Source organism: Brachionichthys hirsutus, chromosome 13, assembly GCF_040956055.1.
Source record: "Brachionichthys hirsutus isolate HB-005 chromosome 13, CSIRO-AGI_Bhir_v1, whole genome shotgun sequence".
Taxonomy (NCBI): domain Eukaryota; kingdom Metazoa; phylum Chordata; class Actinopteri; order Lophiiformes; family Brachionichthyidae; genus Brachionichthys; species Brachionichthys hirsutus.
The window spans coordinates 7,085,169-7,101,788 of NC_090909.1; the positions used below are offsets into that span (position 1 = coordinate 7,085,169).

The 16,620-nt window shown below is 45.0% G+C and overlaps 1 protein-coding gene across 1 annotated transcript; it reads left to right on the forward strand.

Moving 5' to 3' along the window:
* The first annotated feature begins 1,020 nt into the window (after nt 1-1,020).
* dlgap3 (discs, large (Drosophila) homolog-associated protein 3) lies at nt 1,021-14,186 on the forward strand. Its single transcript, XM_068747581.1, has 11 exons — nt 1,021-2,199; nt 7,112-7,326; nt 8,154-8,256; nt 8,364-8,580; nt 9,617-10,155; nt 10,916-11,010; nt 11,763-11,982; nt 12,371-12,665; nt 12,755-12,846; nt 13,050-13,196; nt 13,866-14,186. The coding sequence occupies exons 1-11, from the start codon at nt 1,021-1,023 to the stop codon at nt 14,184-14,186; spliced, it is 3,423 nt and encodes a 1,140-aa protein (XP_068603682.1).
* Nucleotides 14,187-16,620: the final 2,434 nt, after the last annotated feature.

Consider the following 16,620-nt stretch of genomic DNA (forward strand, 5'->3'; position numbering starts at 1 on the left):
TTGTTATCCCTGTGCTGAAAAGGGAGGCAATGCCAGGATAGGCTTTATCACACACACACACACACACTGTAGTTGCTTTACTTAAAAGCATTGGGCCACATTTTCTTCCTCAGCTTAGCAAGGTGCAAGGATTTCTTTTTTTCCCCTGCATTGGTTTTGTGGCGAAGAACCCATCCTCTTCTGGGTTAGTTTTTGCCTGGTCGCCTGGATATTTCTAATCAAAATGATTAATTTGGCACTCAAACGGTAAATTCCCTGCGTAATCAATCGACAAGATGTGAAAATATACTTTGACACTTGCTGCCCCTTCAATCTCCCCTGTATTAGGTTGCAGGTAATCAATAAACACACTGTTTTTTTCCTCAGATGTAAATCATGGAAATGATCAGAAACCATGAGCATGGATGGAGCAAAAAAGAGAGACGCATAACAACAAGGAAAGATGGCCCGATAGTAATGTAAAGATAGACAGGAGAGCGGAGCAAGATGTGCTGAATAAGCAAAAGTGAACAGACACACGAAGGAAGAAAGAAAAGCTAATATTGTTGATTTATCATCAGCCAGGAAGCCTCTGAGATCAATCAGAAAAAGAGAGTTTGTGGTTGCTCATTGTAGCCATTGGGATGAAACATTGTTTTCCCTTTCAGTTTAGTGATCTATTTGATAGAAGCGAGAACCAAATCTGGATATCAATCTACAAAGTGTATTTCTTTATCTTGTGATTAATGTGAAAGTCAAAGCATCAATTATTGTGACACTTCTCACCTTCGTGTCTGTCCTATTCATAGAGTGGAGAACCAATGAGCTCTTCCTGCACTCATTCTAGATCACATTTATGGTGCTGTTGACGTGTTAAAGCCTGAGTGCACGTGAAGTGTTGCAGCCATTGAAGTAGCACAAGAGCGTGAAAACCCATTATCGATGAGAAAAGACTGAATGCTAGATTATATTATTTGATAAATACGTCCTACCGTACATAAAGTGTGTTTTATTGCTGTATCCTGAAATACAAGGACCTCAATGGTTACTTTTTTGCCTCCAGGTAACACCGGTGCAGCCCTGTCACGCACACAGCGCCCCCTTTCGGCCCGGACGGCCCATCACGCCCCGGCGCCTATAAAAGGGCAACATGTCAGCCGTAGCATGTCTCAGCATTCCTCCGGTGGCGGCGGAGGAGGCCCCTGCCACTGTGCGCCTGAGGACTGCGATGGCCCGGGCCGAGACTACTACCAAGGTCATGGCGAAGGCCACTATTATCCTCCACGAGGTCCGGCTGATGCCCTGGCGCTGGAGAGGCACCATTCCCACTCGCACAGCCACTCTGGTGGGGGGACCTTCCCCCGCTCCCATCCCAGCCAACACCCGCCTCTGCCATCGTTTGACTCTTGCGAGGAGTGCGTGTCCTCTGGCCATGGAGGGAAGATGCATCGCATACCCCCAAATCTGATAGACCAGTTTGAGAAGCAGGTGCCCTTTCATCCTGATGGTTTCCACACACTGCAGTATCAACGTAGCACTAGTGGGGGTGCAGAACCGCGCAGCGAGAGCCCCTCGCGCATTCGCCACCTGGTCAACTCTGTGCAGCGACTGTTTGCCAAGTCCCACTCCCTGGAGGCGCCATCCAAACGAGAGTACAATGGAACGAGAGGAGGCGGGGACTACCGTGGCGAGAGAGGAGGAGGAGGCCACAGGAGTGGCGGGGAGGATGGTGGAGGTCACTACTCAGGTCACCAGTCTCGCTCCACCAGGAGGAACAAATCCCGAGAGCGAAGCAAGAGTGGCGACTCACGGCACGAATCAGGCAGACGCCACCGCAGCAGGACAGCAGGCTGGTGGAGCTCTGATGATAATCTGGACAGTGACAGCAGCTTCCTGGTAAGCGGCGGTCGACGGGGGTATCCCAGTGGACACGAGAGCCTGGACGCAGCCATCCAGGAACTCACCATGAAGAGGCCCAAGGAGCGCGGGGGCGGCCTTGCACCCGCAGAGTGCGTGGCTTGTACCACATTGGCTCTGGCTGGGAATGAAGGAGGGGGGAACCATGGACACCAGGGTCACTCCCTGAAAAGAAGCACATGGTCAGCCATGACAGTGAGTCAGGCCAGGGAGGTGTACCCTTCCAGCAGGGGAGGAGGCTACGATAAAGCTCTTGTGCCTGTGGAGACCAAGATGAAGGAGCGAACCTTCCACTACCTGCAGGTGTGTGTGCATATCTAACCATTTTGTGTTTGTGTGTTTATGTTACCAAGGGACGAAAGTAAAGTGGTACGTTTGATGTGCATCAGGAAACAAGGACGCTATACTTAGCACGTGAAGTGATCCTTCCAGTCTCATGCAGGCTAATCCTGGCCTTCAGCATAACAACGTTCGAGTCTTCTCATACACCTCGATCAAACCTGAACGCCACGCCACTCTCTCCATTGATAGCGGGATCTGTAATGCTTCTCTGATGTCCACAATCTCACTTTTAGGATTCGATCATTTCAAAATGCCGTCTTTCCTAATGGAATGTGTGTGATTGCTTCACATGAAGAGACACTTGCAGATAACGCAGCACAATTTCACAATGTAGACTGTGACCTAAATGCAAACAAATATAAGATGAGAATGGGCTGGTGTGTGGTTAATCAGTTTACCAGGACCAGCTGCTTTAACCCCTTCTTGGTTGCACACACTCAGAAATCTGAATTACAGCATAACTGGATTGAGATTTAACCAACGAGCTAATTACTGTTCATTTATGCAGATCTGCAACAGGCTCATTTAAGGAAGGCCCTGGGTTCGTGGGGGGGAGGGGGGGTGACTTGGTCATTTTCTAGGGTGGAACCTTGTGACAGTAATAATGTTTTCATGGTGTGATACTGTTCCGGGGGGGGGGGTTATACTTGTATGCTTTTCAAACTGGTGGTGCTGGTGGATTTAATGTGTATCGTAGGTGTGACTGAGGCTCATTCTCAAATTATCCCCCCCCCCACCCCAAAGCCATAGCATCTCTCATCAACATAATTTATTTATCCCTGAGATACTAATACTGCAGTGTTTGGGAGTAGCAGCGGTCCAACGGTAGATTAGCTCTTAAATTCTGCAGTAGTGTCAACTCGAGCATTTCTGAAGCTCAACAGAAGCATTTCAAGTTTACTGGTTGACCCCAAGGAAGACGAGATGCTGATTTTATTTTATTTTATTGCTATTGAGGTTTCGGTTGATTATTGGGATCTTCAATTGACTTACAATTTGTCCTGGTGCCATGTCAACACTTTGTAGACATGGCACCAGGAAGCGAAGAAAGAAAAACAGGCATACCCCCCCCCCCCCCGCTCCCCCATAAAAAAAACAAGACTGCTTTTCACAGGAAGTGTCAAAAAGGCAAAGTGTGAAATTTGAAAACCGAGCAGCCCACTGCTCCAAAGGTTAAATGTCGGCAGGCTGTCTTTATATTGTGCTTTGAGACAGCAGCAGCAATTTCCACCCACACTGTGATTATTTAATGCCTCCTTGCCGCACTCTATCTCCGTACCCTACACATGCACTCCTGCTTTTCCTCTTTCTCTTATATTATATATGTCAATTCCTTAGAATGAAAAGCTAATTGATGGTATTGTGCCTACACACTCAGCTGAATGGGCACACACACACACACACACACAAACAGGCTTGCACAAACCTACAGCTTTCCTGAAGTACACGTCGGTAGCCACAGGGATCCCTGGTGTTTTTCCAGTTCTCATCCAGTTTAGACACAGCTGAGGGCTGCTGATAGAAGAGACCAGCAGACCTGGGCTCTCTGGGCTACCGCTTTAAAAGGACACACCTCACACAGTTTCCCTGCGCGCCTTAGGTTACAGTCACATTCACACCGTAGGACTTGAAATAAACTTCCCCATTGCAATTTTTCTCATATCTCCTGGCGTCACCTGCAGGTGTGTGAGGAGGGAGGGAGCTTTGGATTGGAATGGGCTTTTGTCCTCAGAACCAGATGTGCTGGAGTTAAAGCCAGTGTCTCCCTAGAGCTGCAGATGGTTGATCGTGCCTTTTTCCAACAGTGCTAGACCTAAGGAGAAACAAAGCAGTATCATCATTGAAACCTTGCTGTCTTGGAGTCAAATTGATCATTAGCTGGGGGACAATTAGCTGGGGGCAGTATAAACGTAGCGTGTAAAAGCTAGATCAAATATACTTAACAGCAGCCATACAGCCACAGTTAGCTACTGCCTGGTCACATTTAGTAGCTGAAGAGCCAAATATTTCCTGTAAATATGTTGTTAATGGAAAACAGAATTATTAGATCAATCAGATGGGTCGCACACACAACTGGTTGTGTACATTTGCTGATAAATAGTACTGTATGCGTATACATTTTAATGTTTGCATCTTTTTTTTCTGCTTCTAAAAATATATTTCAAGTCTGAATGATAATTTTCGAATGTTTGTGATTTTATCTGCCTTCTATGGAACATTTTGCACGGGACCATTTCTATTTCCAATATCCGCACATGACAAAAGTGTTGATTAAGGTCTCTTAGTGCATGAATATTTAGTCAAACGAGGAAAGAAATACTAACAAGGACGGAGAAACATTTCATTGCTGTCTTACTGCAGCTTACATCCTATCAGATACGACATGGTTCAGTCATGTAATAACCCAATTAATTTATACTAAAAGTATATTAAAATACTTCATTTACTTCAGTTTCTGTAATAATGAAATTCCTGTTGTGTAATCCATTTCATCTCCGTGAGTGCAGATAAGGACAAAACCCAGATCCGCAAGATGTATTTTTCAACTTCCAAATATTTTTTATTGATGTCAGTATTAAACATCAGTTTCTTCTTCAGCTTCACAGGGTCGGACTTGGTTTTATGCTACTTTGTTTCAATTTCTGTTACCTATGACCGCTTTGGCAAAAAGTATGGCTGCAAAAGTAGTTCTTGAGTACATTCTGTACTCCCACGCTGCCCTCAAGTATTTTGCAACATTAACATGTATACAGTATACAAGCCCACACTGGCTCATCCCTCAAGTTTGCAGTCAAAAGGCAAGAAAAAAAATGTTAAGCAAATTGAAGTGAAAATTAAAGGAAAAAATCTGATCTTCACAAGTCTGAATTATTCTTGTCAGAGGCATTGGCGCAATGTGCAAGGTTTCATCCCATGCTATCAGCAGCAATCAGGATGTGCTGCATCTGAACCGGTTCCCTCCACTCGCTAAGACTCTTCCTTCTCTCAACCTGTGTCTGATAGATAAGGAATGATAAGCATGAGAGCAAGCAGCAGGAATGAAATGAAGACAGGATCAGTGAGGTGGAAAGTAAGAGACAAAGATCGAGGGTGGGGGGATGCAGAGATGGCAAAAGGACCAGCTCTGGGATGGAGGGGAGAAAAAGGAGGTGATGGTAGCTGGGGGGGGGGTATGAGAGTAATAGTGAGAGGGCCAGGGGCATCTGGAGAATAAGATGAATAGTCTTTAAAGTGATGACCTCAAAATCTCGACTGGGTGCCAAAACCTGAGGCCTTGACTGAATGTGTGTGACAGTGTTTTCAATATGTGTAGGTGTTTTCATTTGGTCTGTGAAACTAAACACCTCAAAGCATTTCCAAAAATGAAAGAAAAAAACCAACCTGCCAGGTCTTTCAGCACAGGCAGCTGCTGCTGCTTCCTGTTTGATGGTGTAAAGCTCTCATTGGAACAAGTGAAATCAAATGGAGTACACACACACACACACAAGATACACATTTACATATCCTATTTGGAGCTCCTCCACAATATTAAAATTCAGTGCACATGATTGATAGTTTCCCTCATCTGCTATGATGCTAATTAAAGCTGCACTTGTCTAATGTTTATTGCCACTGGATTCAGTTACTATAAGTTATGGAAAGGCATCAGACACGGTGGCAAACACACAAAAACATGAACTGTTGCCCCCCAGCTCCGCTGAGCTTGGTACACGTAGTAACAGTGCTGAATTAAAATGTCCGTATAAACTCACTAATCCAAAGGTGTCTCGTTTTGATTGCATGTTATGTTTGTGGGAGACTTAAAAAGCTCGAGGCAGAAACATTTCTTCAAATTGATGGGGCAGAGTGAGATCAGAGACTTCACCACCAAGCAGAGGTTGAGATCAAATGAACGTCGTTGTTGTTGTGTTATGCTGGTTTGTTATACAGGTACATCGAAAATGCAATCTAAGATAAATCAGAATGTTACCAGAGTTCACAAATAAGTCACGTCGAACACCAGGAAATGTTTGTCACAGTTTAGTTTGCTACGCTGGGTTTTGTCTGAAAATATTTGTCCTCTCCAAAAACGCCAACGCAGATCGTCGAGGTGTAATAGTTATAAAAGCGTTCTTAAAGTTATGAAAGGTCACTCATAGCTGACTCACATAGTGGGTCGACCTGTTTTTGTCTTCTTTTGGATTTCTCACTTTGTTTCATCATTCTCATTCGTCCGTCTGTCTATCTGCTTCCGGCCCGCTTCAGCTTCCCTGTTCATCTCCCCGTCTCTCTCTCCCGTCTCTCTCTCTCTCTGTTGCCTTGCCTGTGTGTCTGCCTCCATTTCATCCTCTTTCCTTTTTCTGTCTCACTTTATTTGCGCTCTGTCTGTTGCTGCCTGCTTACGCTGTCAGTGTTTCTCCAGCTGTCAGAGTTTCTCTCTTTCTGTAAGTCTCTGTGTCCCTTTCTCGCTTCCTTTAACATCATTTACGACGTATGCATACATGTGCGTGTGTATTTGCATGAGCATGCTGGAGCTACCCGTGTTTGCCTGTGTGTTTATGGGGTGTACCGTGTGCTGGGATTATTTCATATCCTGTTTGTGGTGTGAAATATATTTCACTGATGCATTTATAAATGTATTTCCCTGTAAAGTTTTTACTTTAATAACATCTTCAGTATTTTAACGCTGATTAGTTTCCGTTAGGATCCATTGCTTTTCCTGAAAAAGATTGCGTAGAAGATGAATGCCCTCTGCTTTCTGTTTAGCACACTAATAGAAGATCACGTTGACCTTGTCGTCTGTGGTTGAAGACTTAAACTCATTTCATTTAGCTTAGACCCATCTCATGTCTTTTCATGCTTACCTAACACAGTGTGAATGTGACTGCCTCAGGTCCCTTCTGAAGACTGGGGCGGTGGGTACGGTGGCGGCGGTGCAGTCGACAGCGGGGGGGAGATTCCATGCCGTCGCATGCGGAGCGGCAGCTACATCAAGGCCATGGGCGATGACGACAGCGTCGACTCGGACACCAGCCCAAAAGCCTCACCGAAATCCACCCTCATCGCCCAGAGGGACGCCTTCAGACGATCTATCAGCATGGATCAGAGGTCGAATGTTTTTAAATGTTTAGTTAGCTACATGTAGTGCATTTACTCAAACTGATAATCACCACCGGTGAAGGTATGGACAGGACCTTTAAGCACGAGAGAGAGAGAGACAGCCAGCGAGCACGAGAGAGAGAGAGAGAGACTTTATTTTGTCGCTGTCCTGGCCGTAGTGTTTGCATATGCAAATGAGGCTGGAACTATGATTGACACGTGCAACATGGGACTGTGATGATTCATTGGTGTTTTTAAATGATTATACTTTAGAACCCGTTTTTATAAAGTTTGTTTTCCGCCTCTTAATCAGCGTTCTCGTGCAAAAAAAATGGCCGCAATGTAACCAAACTTTGCCGATTTTGAATCAAACGGTTGTCGTGTAAACGGCCAGCAGACGCCACAGAAAACGGAGTGAGCGACCCTCCCCCAATGACATCATCATGGTTTTTCCAGTATTTCATGGTTAAACTGTTGCAAAAGTAAAATAGTATAATAGTGTCAGCGTCTCACTGTAATACAATCCCTGACAAATTTACACTCATGATTCAAATCTTTGACTCCTTCCAAGGTGATTGTGAGCCACAGTATCTTAAAGATGATCAATTCTAACCATTCAATTTGCAATGATCAAAGAAGGCGTAGAATAGCAGCTTTGACCTTTTCGTGGCTGCTCTCGTGTCGGCGACTCCTTAAGTGCATACTCTCTTTAACGTCGTTAACTATGCGTTTATTCAATATAAAGATGATCAGGCATGCAGGAAATCATGATGCTGTCGCAAGCTTTAACTGTTGCAGTCATCAGTAAGGGTACTTGTACTTGTCTTTCTGTTCAGGTATTCATGTCAGCAGTGTACAGACCCTTACCCCAACAGCCGAACTGCACCCAAAGCCCACACCCGCTCCCGTAGTTACACCCGCTCTCTGACCAGCTCGCAGGTAACAAACAAGGATTTTTTTGTACAAAATACGTTTTGTGCATGTGTCTATGCAAAATCAATGCATCTGCCCCCCCCCCCCCCTCCCCCCCTCCCCCCCTCCCTCAGCTGGGGGAGACTCTGAACCGTCAGTTTGAGTCGGTGTGTGAAACCATGTTCGGGGAGGTGGAGTCTCAAGCGGTTGAGGCCCTGGATCTCCCAGGCGTGTTCCGGACCCGCAGCCACAGCTACGTCCGTGCCATCCAGGCCGGCTGTTCCCAAGATGACGACTGCCTCTCGGTCTTCTCCGTGGCAGGCCCCCAGGGAAGCATCAAGGGCGGGGCCGGTGAGTTTGCGTAGCTGGTTTGGTGTACCAAGACATCCATGTGTGAGACTTCAAAGGGCGTGTGGTTCTGTTTAATGGAAAACTGGTCAGTATGAGAGGAAATTTCACTCCAGCTTAGCTTATCACTCAAAACCCTCACGCATTGCGCTGCTGCCATGAGTGAGAGGTTTCTTTGTCTTCTCTTTTCCTTTAGTCTGTGTGTTGCGTTTTGCTCTCTCTCTCTCTCCTCTCTCTCATCTCTGTCTCATCGCCCTTCTCGACATGAGCAATATGCTCATGAACGCTCATGACTGTGATTAAATAAAGTCTCCAGTTTGATGTGTATCTTCTTGGTGTAGATTCAAGCTTTTGCCTTCTTACAGTACATCACTTAAAAAGTTTAAAAAAAAAGCATAATCTTTGTAGTCATGTTCTTATTTTAGCCTGATATGTGGTACAGCTGTAGTAATTTATGTGTGTGTGAGTGGATGCTTATATAGATCATTTTTAAACATGTTCAAGGAGTTAAAGTCCTGATGATACCATCAGTTATTTTAGAGGACGAACACATACATCAGCCTATGAGAGAGCGAGAGAGAGAGAGAGAGAGAAAGTGGTTAAATGAAGCTGTGAGGAAAAGGAAGAGAGAATCTATTTGCCTCACTTCAATATTTCTCTCCAGAAATTACCGTATCCTCAACAAAAGTTTAGTCATGATGGAGAGAGGACATTTTCTTCTGCCAGTTTTGTCCACGACTTCATTCCCAGGCTGATTTTGGGTGAAAGAAAGTAGCATTCATAACACTTTCTGTCACAGCTTGTGTCTGTACCATTTTTTTAAAACTGATTTTGTTGTTTCTTCTCCTTCTCTTTGCATCGCTTCACCCCTTTTTAATGTCAACACATTCCCATGTTGTCACCATCTTCTCCCAGTTTGTCCCTTCTGTAAGTATCCACCTCCACTGCTCCCTGCTGACGTAGCGGCCGTGCTGCTTTTAACACTCCTCTGTGCCTCTTTCTTTCTTTCTTTCTTTCTCCCTCTTTTCTGATGCTTCAGTCTTCCCTTATCGAAAAGGAGCTCCTCCCCCACTCCCTCCCCGCATGTCCAAGTCTTCACTCTCTGTACGAGCGCAAAGCAGCACCGAGTCCACCCAGGACACCTACTTCCAGAACAGTGCGCAGTTGGTCTCCAGCTCAGGCCCCGGGCGTCAAAAGCAGCACAGCAACTCTGTGGACCTGGGAAGTTCTGATGGCCCCTCAGGTCGCTCCTCCAGAGGAGGTTACTACACCGCCATTGGATCTGGACATTCCCGACATCACAGTAACTCAGCAGAGAGCCTAGATGGGGTCAGGGGTTCGAGGGAGCTGGTGCTTTACGGAGGGGGTCCCGGTGTTGGAGTCAGGGCCAAGCACAGCAGCTCGGCTGACAGTCTGCTGGAGGGACCGCCGAGGCCGACCCGGGAGAGGGAAGGCAGGGTCAGTGGGAACCTGGGGAAGTCCGTCTCCCTGCCTCAGAACAGCATAGTGCTGAGTAAAGCTGGGGGCCAGGATGAAGTACGTGCTGGGAGAAAATGGAGGCCATCCATTGCCGTGCAAGTGAGAGAGGACATTTTTATCTATTTAAAAATAAATCAATTACTGATTAGATTTGTGATCTAAATGTCTACAAAAAAGTGTGGGGCCAAAAATATTAAAATCACAAAGATGTGAAATGTGAATATGTATGTAAATTATATGTTAAGAAACTCAAACCTGAACTTTACAGTTGTTTTATGAACTAATTTTGCATTACTGTATAATGGTTTAAATGAGGATTATAAAATGCAGAATAAAATCGTAATAATTATACATTAACACACATTGAAGAAACATTCAAACCCAACTGCTGTGCTTGGATGTGGATGTGGCTACGCCGTGTGTCCATTGCCTGCAAAGCAAGAGTCACGCTTTGTGCTTTGAGGATTGACGGCTGTCTTATCAGTCTGTTAACTTCGCAGCTACTGACACAATCTGGGTAGCATGAGAACTGGAAATGGGTTTAAAAGCTCGATAGCTAAGTAAAAGACAACAGAATATACCAGCCAGCACTCATCGGGTTTTCTCACGAGAACAGAGTATCTGAAAAATCCCATGTAAAACACAGCTTCTTGTTGTTGTTGCACATTTTGAGATGTAATTTGAGATTCACAGCTGCTGGTTTATTTATTTATTACCATCAGACGGCCTGTTTATTTTCCTTCCTTCCTGTATTCTGTATCCATCGCTAAGCTAAGTGGTTGCTGGCTGTAGCCTTTCACAGCTGTTGAGCATTTTGAGACATCTTTGGGTTGTCTGATTGTGGTTCCTTCTGTCACAGGTGGACAGCTCAGGGACGCTCTCAGATTCAGATGCAGATGCTAAAGCGCTCACAGCGGTCCATTCTATAGGAGTCCAAGTGGAAGATAATAAAAGGTAATGGAAAAACAACTAAGGGTGAAAGCAAGTGTGTTAGTTTTGTGGCACCTGACATTTACCTGCATTATTTATGAACACAAGCGTGAAAACTCAGATATTACCCTTGTTTATATGCTAATTTAGCTTTGCTAAAAAAAAAAAAATGAGGCTTCATCAAGAACCTTTGTTAATTCCAGAGTTATTCATGTGAATAATTTTAATACATACATTTTTAATCCTTCATCTCCTGGGCGCCCGACAGTGCAGCGACCTACGGTTGATTCCTGGGCTAGCTCCTGTGATTTCATTTAATATTTCATCAGACACCCCAGCTTGAGGCCAGCAACATCTTGTATCAAAAGCATCTTGGTTTTTTTTGACTAGAACCAAAACTACTGCGCCCTTCTCCTAATTGTGTCCAGACTCTCTAACGAATCGCTCGCACACGCATGTGAGAGCACTCAGAATAGCACGTCCTTTCAAACTACAAACTGCCCCCCCAAGCCCCTGCAATCCTGAAGGTTTGGAGTTAACCCTCATCAGACAGCGAGGAAGGATGAGAGGAGGTGGTATGGAGACATCACTGCAAGCATTGCTGTGACATTTGCACACGCTTGTTGCGTCATATATCAGCGGATTTCACATGCCACAATAGTCTCAATGTCCACAGCATGAAATCCCTGCACCAATAGTAATGTGCACGTATCCGTGCACTGATATGATTTGAGAAAGGATGCCCATGGGCCCCGCTGTGACTCCTTGAATTGCAGGCGGGCTCGTTTCAAGCGCTCAAACAGCGTGACAGCAAGCGTGCAGGCCGACCTGGACCCAGAGGGCTTCCCGGGGCTCAGCATCGCTGTTCCAACGCAGGACAAGGGTCTCCAGTTTGGCTGTTCCTTCCAGAGGCACTCGTCAGAGCCAGAGTCAGCGAGCCAGTACACAGAGTGCAACCGTACCGTTCACACACAGGGACAATGGGCCTACAGAGAGGTAGATCCCCTTCCTCAAAACTCCTCTTTCTGGATTAAGGATGTGTTCTTTAGGTGTGTGTGTAATAATTTCCATATACTATTGTTTATATATTGCAAGTACTTTATCAAACTGTTTCTTTCTTTGCTGCAAAGGCTGGCACATTTCTTCATATTAAATCGATGGGCAACAACTAAATGACATTTTTTTTGTCAAGTAGGTACTGTAAAAATTAATTGATATGAGGAATAACTTTTTTTTGAAGTACATTCTCTAACATGAAAAGCAGAAAACTGTCAAATAAAAAATGACAGGGATCAATAGTTGTAAACAATTTAGCCACTAGACTGGGATACAAGGTCTGATGATGACGCGCACCAATCCACAGCTTTTTGTCATGTTATTCCAGGACCTTATCCAGAGTGGCTACACAACTGAGCCTCACCCAGCAGACCCACGTTCCCACCAGCACCCACACTTACCTTCACGGTCCCACTCCCCTCTACCCATCACCTCTGAGAGAGCCTGGGCAGGGACACCGTCCCTGGAAGGCCCCCGGAGCCTGCCCGACTCAGGCCGCGCCTCGCCTTGCATGAGAGATGGAGAATTCTTCTTACGTCTCCTGCAGACGGAGGTGGAAAGGATGGAAGACTGGTGCCAGAGCATGGAGAGAGAGGCGGAGGAGAGTGAACTGCCAGAGCAGAGTGAGTAGGGTGAAAACGACCAGGTAGAGAGCAAAACATGAATCACTCTCGCATTTTTAAAATTGCTTATCTGCTGTCTGGTCCTTTAGTTCTAGAGCTTATTCGAAATGCAGTTGGCAGTGCCCAGATCCTCATGTCTCAGAAAGTCCAGCAGTTCTTCCGCTTGTGCCAACAAAATATGGTGAGTGCATGTGATTGCATGCCAAATAAAGACCACACGTAAGAAATGGCCCAGGATTTTCTTAAGATTCACAGTTGCTAAAGGAATCTTTTTTTTTTTTTTGGCAGCAACAACAGTACTGCAGAACCTGTCATGTTGCTGCATATCTCTCTTTAACAAATCCTATAAAATGACGTGTTCTATCTCCATGCCCCCCTCCCCAGGATCCATCAGCATACCCTCAGCCCACCTCTCAGGACCTGGCAGGCTTCTGGGACCTGCTGCAGCTCAACATAGAGGAAGTCAGGGTCAAGTTTCAGGACCTCCAGAGACTCAAGGACGCTGGTTGGAGGGTTCCACCTGAAAAGAAGGTGAGAGGCCCAGGGCCAGGGGTCCAAAGAGTCCTGGGTTCCTTACACCACTCCCCCAGGGCTAAGGTGGCAGTGTGCAGACGAGTAGTGCAGAAGGTCATGCCCTCAAAGCCTTTGCAAACTATGACGATGCAGAAGAGCACAAGGATCTGAGCAGCGCTGCCCACGAGTGGATGGATTCTTGAACCAATCAAAATGCACTCGTCTGCTACATTCTTGTGGTTAAAAGTTAGGCTACTCACTGATCACCTAGTCCTGACCAAAGAAACTAACAATACTTTCTCTTTTCTTCTTTTTCTTTTGTCATTATTGTTGTTTACCTTTTCTTCTCACCATTTCATTTCCTTTAACGTCACGTGACGCCGATGCATGCTGAGATACTTTTTGATTATTTGATTTGGTTGATTGGGATTATTTGTTTGTCATAATGTCTCGGTCCATGATTCTTCTTGGCTTCCTGTTAATAATTGTTTTGTCATTTTTCATTCTTTTTTTTTTATTCTCTTTGTTTCTCCTAATATTTCCACTTTCACCACATTTTTATTTTTTTGCATGGGTTCCATTTGTTTAAATCAAACCTTTATTTTTTTTTGTTTTTTTGTTGATGCCCCACATGAAAAATCCACTGTCTGTTTTCACGTTCTACCCACGTCTTCACTGTCGGGGTAGGAGGATAAGAAGCTTCCTCCTCCCTTACCAAAGAAGCCAGCGGGAGGGGTGAGTGGAAGCCACCGGGCTGAAAGCAGTGGAGATGGGGGTACTGGAGGAGGAGGAGGAGGAGGTGGGTCGGGGGCCCTGGTGGTTCCTCGTATGGGTGGACATACCCTACCCATCAGGGAGAAGTCACTGGACCTCGGGGACCGTCAGAGGACAGAAGCGAGGAGGAGACTGCTGCAGACCAAGCGCACTGCCTCCTTCAGGCAGAACTCGGCCACAGAGAGCGCTGACAGCATTGAGATCTACATCCCAGAGGCCCAGACTCGACTCTGAACGCCAGTCTCCCACCGACTTCCTCAATTGCCCCTGCCCAACTGACCTGCTCACCAACCTTAGCCTTTCTCTGAGCCCAGTTTTTGGATCTTCTGATGGTCATTTCTGCCGATCGTCAACCCACCCCTTCAGAACGCCATTGCATCAAATGCCACAGCAGCAAAGTCATCACTCTTGCTCATTAAAAAGCAATGTTAGCCATTTTAGTGTCTTGAAACATGGACATTTTACTGACACTGAGGCCAAGGCCTGAAATGGTAGGTGGCGGACGTGATTTAGGGACTTTTTCCAAGCGTTTTATGGATTTCCTCGGCTGACAACAAACAAGAAAGAGGCCACTTTTATTACGGTTTTCAGCAGAGACGCAACGCAGTAGTAGCATGCCTGTGTGTTTTCACCTAGCACCTATCCGTCACTGAAAAGGGCTCAACAGGCACAAAACCTCCGTGTGATGAAGAATCTCATTATTATTGATGAATCCCCTGTTTCCATCTCATCAATGCAATCTGAAGAAGGATCGACTAAGACGCACCACACAGTGTTCACTGATGCTACAGTACAGACGAATAAACACGGAAGACCCTTCGAGTCAGACAGTTGGCTCTACGCAAACACCAGAAAGAACACGCAAACGCTCGACTCCAGTCGGCTCTTATCCTCCAGGCGGAATCTGGAAACCCAGGCATCAAGTCAAAGAATAGAAACTATTTTTCTGCCACTTTCCATCCTTCCTCAGCATTCAGCAGGGATGCTGCGTGAATGTCCAAATGCTATTTGTACATAGTGTGCACACTCGTGTTTGCCAAAAGGAGCTTTTGCGTTGTAGCATCACAGCCTTGACAGCTGGAGAGCATCACAGACACACACAAAAACAGAGAGTCATTGCTTTTAATTTAGTCTCTCTGACGTTTCGAAGGTTCTGGGGTATGGATGTTGGGATTTATTTTAGGGGAATATATTTTGGTGGCTTTTCAGGACTTTTACTGATGAGGCACCCATTTCACTGTGAGACTATAGCACCACCAAGTGGTCAAATGAGGACCCAACCCAACAACAGAGGTCTGCAGCGAGCTCTTTCCACCTCAGTCAGGAATGACCAGACTCCCTGATGAAACAGCCATGCAAGAAGATACTTTTCTTTATTTTTTATCTTAGAATTCTTTTTCTCTTTGCTCAAATATTTGGAGTGGGCCATCCGGTATGTTTGCACTGTTTAGAAGATAAAGCAGCAGGATAGCAGGACAAAAGAAAAGGGAAAGAGCTACCAAAGTCTTCGGCAGAATCCCCTTGCCTAACTTAAGTGCAATCCTCTCGACTTAACACGCCACCGATGAAAGAGGGAATGATCTGTCTGGATCGAAAATAAAAGGAGCAATTTTCAGCATGGGTCACTTCAAAGCGCCTTCCAAAGAGCCATCAAAGAAAGAAAACCATCAGCTCTGACATGAAAGAAGAGAAGCAGCTCGATAGTCTTTGGTAATCATGCTGACATGAAAAAAGCACTTGTCATCAATGTAATTATTCTGTATTATTTTCTGCGCTGTTTTCATGTCTCTCAGATCACACCATGCCAGTGAGCAAGTGTAGCATGACTTTAAAAGCTTTGAGGGGTCTCATTGACAAATCTGTCAGAGCAGACATTTGTCATTCAAGTGTGTTGTATGGATGGTGCACAGCGGCTTGCGTGTGTGTGTGTGTGTGTGTGTGAAGATGAAGGGCTGAATGTCATAAGGGACAAGAGATGAAGCCCGATGAATATGAATACTAAAAGTCCAAATTACCCATTTGAAATATATGTAACACAGATTTTAAAAAAAATGCATGACCAGTTTTGTTTTTTGTTTTTTTCTATATGGATGGAATGTGTTGGCAAAATGGAATATTTTAATGGGAGATGTATACTGTATATTTTATACTATTATCTACATTTCTAGATTAGTAGAGAATATTGAGAGTACGGTATATGTACAAAAAAAAGCATATATCAAATGTGAAATATTAAAGTGTTACTCTGATAGATTATAGCTTTGTGTGATACTACAGAGATGTGGCATATCCAGACTCAGTACACGTGGAAAACCACTTCAAATGATAATCACCTTTGTGTTACGAGTGCTGGGTCACAGGGTATACAACCGGTAAGAGTGTTTATTCAGCCAAGGGAGATCCACCTCCTCCCACTGTTTATCTGCTTGTGATTCGAACAACACGTGCTGATGTAGCCCATCTCCATTTATACTCTTTGGAACCAACTACATGTGCCTAACCAGCAATATGTGGCGGGTAAACTTTGAACACATACATACATACATATATATATATATATAAATATATATATATGAAGATGTGTAAATAGAAATATATAACAATTACAGAGAATATTGCTGAAGAAAATGTTTTAAATATTCCTACATGCTTATTCTTTCTCCCTCAC

What these genes read in the sequence shown, in the direction of transcription:
- dlgap3 (XM_068747581.1), top strand. Translation starts at nt 1,021, where the DNA reads ATGGTTACTTTTTTGCCTCCAGGTAACACCGGTGCAGCCCTGTCACGC. An exon ending in TCTATCAGCATGGATCAGAG is followed by an intron (nt 7,327 to 8,153) that starts GTCGAATGTTTT and finishes CTTTCTGTTCAG; the next exon opens with GTATTCATGTCAGCAGTGTA. An exon ending in GACAATGGGCCTACAGAGAG is followed by an intron (nt 11,983 to 12,370) that starts GTAGATCCCCTT and finishes ATGTTATTCCAG; the next exon opens with GACCTTATCCAGAGTGGCTA.